The sequence below is a fragment of the Arachis ipaensis genome, chromosome B10 (genome assembly GCF_000816755.2).
Source record: "Arachis ipaensis cultivar K30076 chromosome B10, Araip1.1, whole genome shotgun sequence".
NCBI classification, from domain to species: domain Eukaryota; kingdom Viridiplantae; phylum Streptophyta; class Magnoliopsida; order Fabales; family Fabaceae; genus Arachis; species Arachis ipaensis.
This window is the reverse complement of record NC_029794.2, coordinates 25761493-25763937: the sequence shown is the minus strand read 5'-3', so window position 1 is coordinate 25763937 and position 2445 is coordinate 25761493. Positions and strand designations below refer to the sequence as shown.

The 2445-nt window shown below is 36.3% G+C and overlaps 1 protein-coding gene across 1 annotated transcript; it reads left to right on the top strand.

Annotated features, from left to right (window-relative positions):
- Positions 1754-2380, top strand: LOC107620361. The gene is made up of 2 exons (XM_016322534.1): positions 1754-1849; positions 1916-2380. The coding sequence occupies exons 1-2, from the start codon at positions 1754-1756 to the stop codon at positions 2378-2380; spliced, it is 561 nt and encodes a 186-aa protein (XP_016178020.1).

Here is a 2445-nt window from a genome sequence, read left to right as displayed (position 1 = left end):
TAAATAAACTTAACTACTAAGAATTAATAGATTGTGATTTGTAACTATCAATTAATCATTATTAATATTTTTAATAATATAAAATTATATTTAATAATATAAAAATACTTATTTTTTTATTAATTAAATATTGGTTAAATTTTAATCAAAATACTAATTCTTTAGACTTTTTCAATTAGACCGATTTTTTGGCCAAATTGGTCAATCTAGTTCAGATTTTATAACTATCACATTTTAGATAAAATTGATATGTAAACTTAATTGAGACACTTCATTTACTAATAGGTTATTATATGCATAGAAGAAGAAAAAAACTAACACAAGTTCTTTCAATATAATAATTGTTCTTGAGTGGATACCTGAATTTGAGTTCGGCTACTGAAGGCCTCGTCCGAACTATGATCTCAGGCTGGCCGAGCTTCTCATCACAGAGTATTCCACATCGTCAGTGATGCGAGAAAAAAGGGGGGACTGTACCTGCAAAAGGAACTCCGATACTTAAGTCAGTATAGTGAGTTTTTCTTTTTTCATGTTCTTGGAAGATGCAATGTCTTACCTTTTATAACCAAACTTAGCTATTACATTTCGGTCATTATTCTCATTAAATGATGTTATATTTGAATTCAAGGCCGATTTATAACGTTCGAAGCGATTCTATAACGCCCCGGCCAAGTTATAGCACATAAAGCCGATTTTGTAACGTCTCGGCCGAGTTATAACACATAAACCCGATTTATACTTATTGTAACAGCTGCATCATAGCCCCCAAACTTGATATGTTTTCTTTTTGATAAAGCAGGTTGAGCTTATTGAAAGTTGTGCTATAACTCGGCTGGTATAAAGGATGTGGAGCCCCCAAGCTTAAATGCTTTATCAAAAATTGATTACAGGTTAAGTGTAAATAAATTTAAGTTTAGGAGTTTAATTAATGACATTACTTTGAACAACGTGCACTTGACCTTTGCGCTTATTGATGACATTAGAGGCATTTTTCCTTTATTGGATCTGACGGTTGGGGTTTAAGTTTGGAACTGAAGCAGTTTTTGGATGTTGGATTTAATGTTGACTGGATTGATTTCTATCAATCTTCTCTCTATCTAAACGTGTCGGAAATAACAAAGATGAGTAAAAGAGGTACGTTGTGTGTATTTTGCTTGTTTTTGCTTTTCTGCTTCTCTGTTCTAGTGAGGGGAATAGGGAATGAAAAGTTAAAAAAAGAACAACCTTTGGTGGAATATGATTCATATAACTGGGTTAGTTATGATGTGAAGATAAGGGTGTCTTTGTTTATGAATACTGAAAGTGTTAGTCAGATTGACATAAATAAGATTGTCAGAAAAGAGTCTGGAACTCGTATAGAGTTACTGCCTTGCTCTGGGTCAGATTGTGTGTTTCATAGGAAGATTGATCTCAAATTCTTTTTTATGCATACCTGTGTCTTAGAAGAGTTGTATGTTAAACTGCCATTCACTGTGTCTGAATGTGCTGTTCTGAAACAGTTGAACTATGCACCGTCTCAGCTTCACCCAAACGGGTGGGCTTTCTTGAGGTGCTTTGAAAATTTGCTTGATTTCCTAGAATGTAAATGAGGAAGTCAAACGTTGTTGATCTTGAGGGGTCGGAGGGTTTTTCTGAAGAGGAAAAGGGGGTGTCCTTGGAGGAGCTTTCTAATTTTATGGACAATCAGAAACGGTTTCATGGTTTTGTTGAGGATGGTGAGGGTTCATCGCTTTGAAGCAAGGATTGCCCTTATATGGTGATTACCAACGAGTTTGGTCAGTCTCCCGTGGATAAGGCTATAGCAGAGGAAGCCGGAGATGTTACTGTTGACCAGTTTCTGCAGGAATTGGTCGCTATCCTATTCTATGGTATTTTCTTTGTTTTTATGGTGTTATAGGCGTTTGCCGTGTTGTAGGTGATTAGGTTGCGGATTGCAAGTCTTGGACGTAGTCAAGAGATTAGGCATAGGAAGTCATCAAGGTTGTCTGAGGAATCAAATAAACTGAATGAGGAGTTGAAGTCGAAGAAAAGTGTGATTGCTGAACTTGAGGCCAGGCTTGTGGAAAAGGAAAAAGAGTTGACTTCTGTGAAGGATAAGTATGATAAAGAGGCTGATATGCTTAAGAAAAAGAGTGCTGAGCTTTCAAGTATGCAGGAACAGATGATAGAAGCTACTATGAAGATGAAAGAGCTGGAGAAAGGGAAACAAACTGAGATCTTGGATGCCTTCGTTGAAGGTTTTGAGCGGGCTATTCTGCAAGTAAAGTTTTTATTGCCGGGTCAGGATTTATCTCAAATGGATCCTAGGAAGATAGTCCGTGATGGATCCCTGGTTGATGATGAGGAGATCGTGGAAGATGGTTTGAATCACCAGGTGTAATTGTTTATGTGTTGAACTATTCCTTTTGTAAACATTTGAAACTTTTGCCAATATACTGGCTTTGT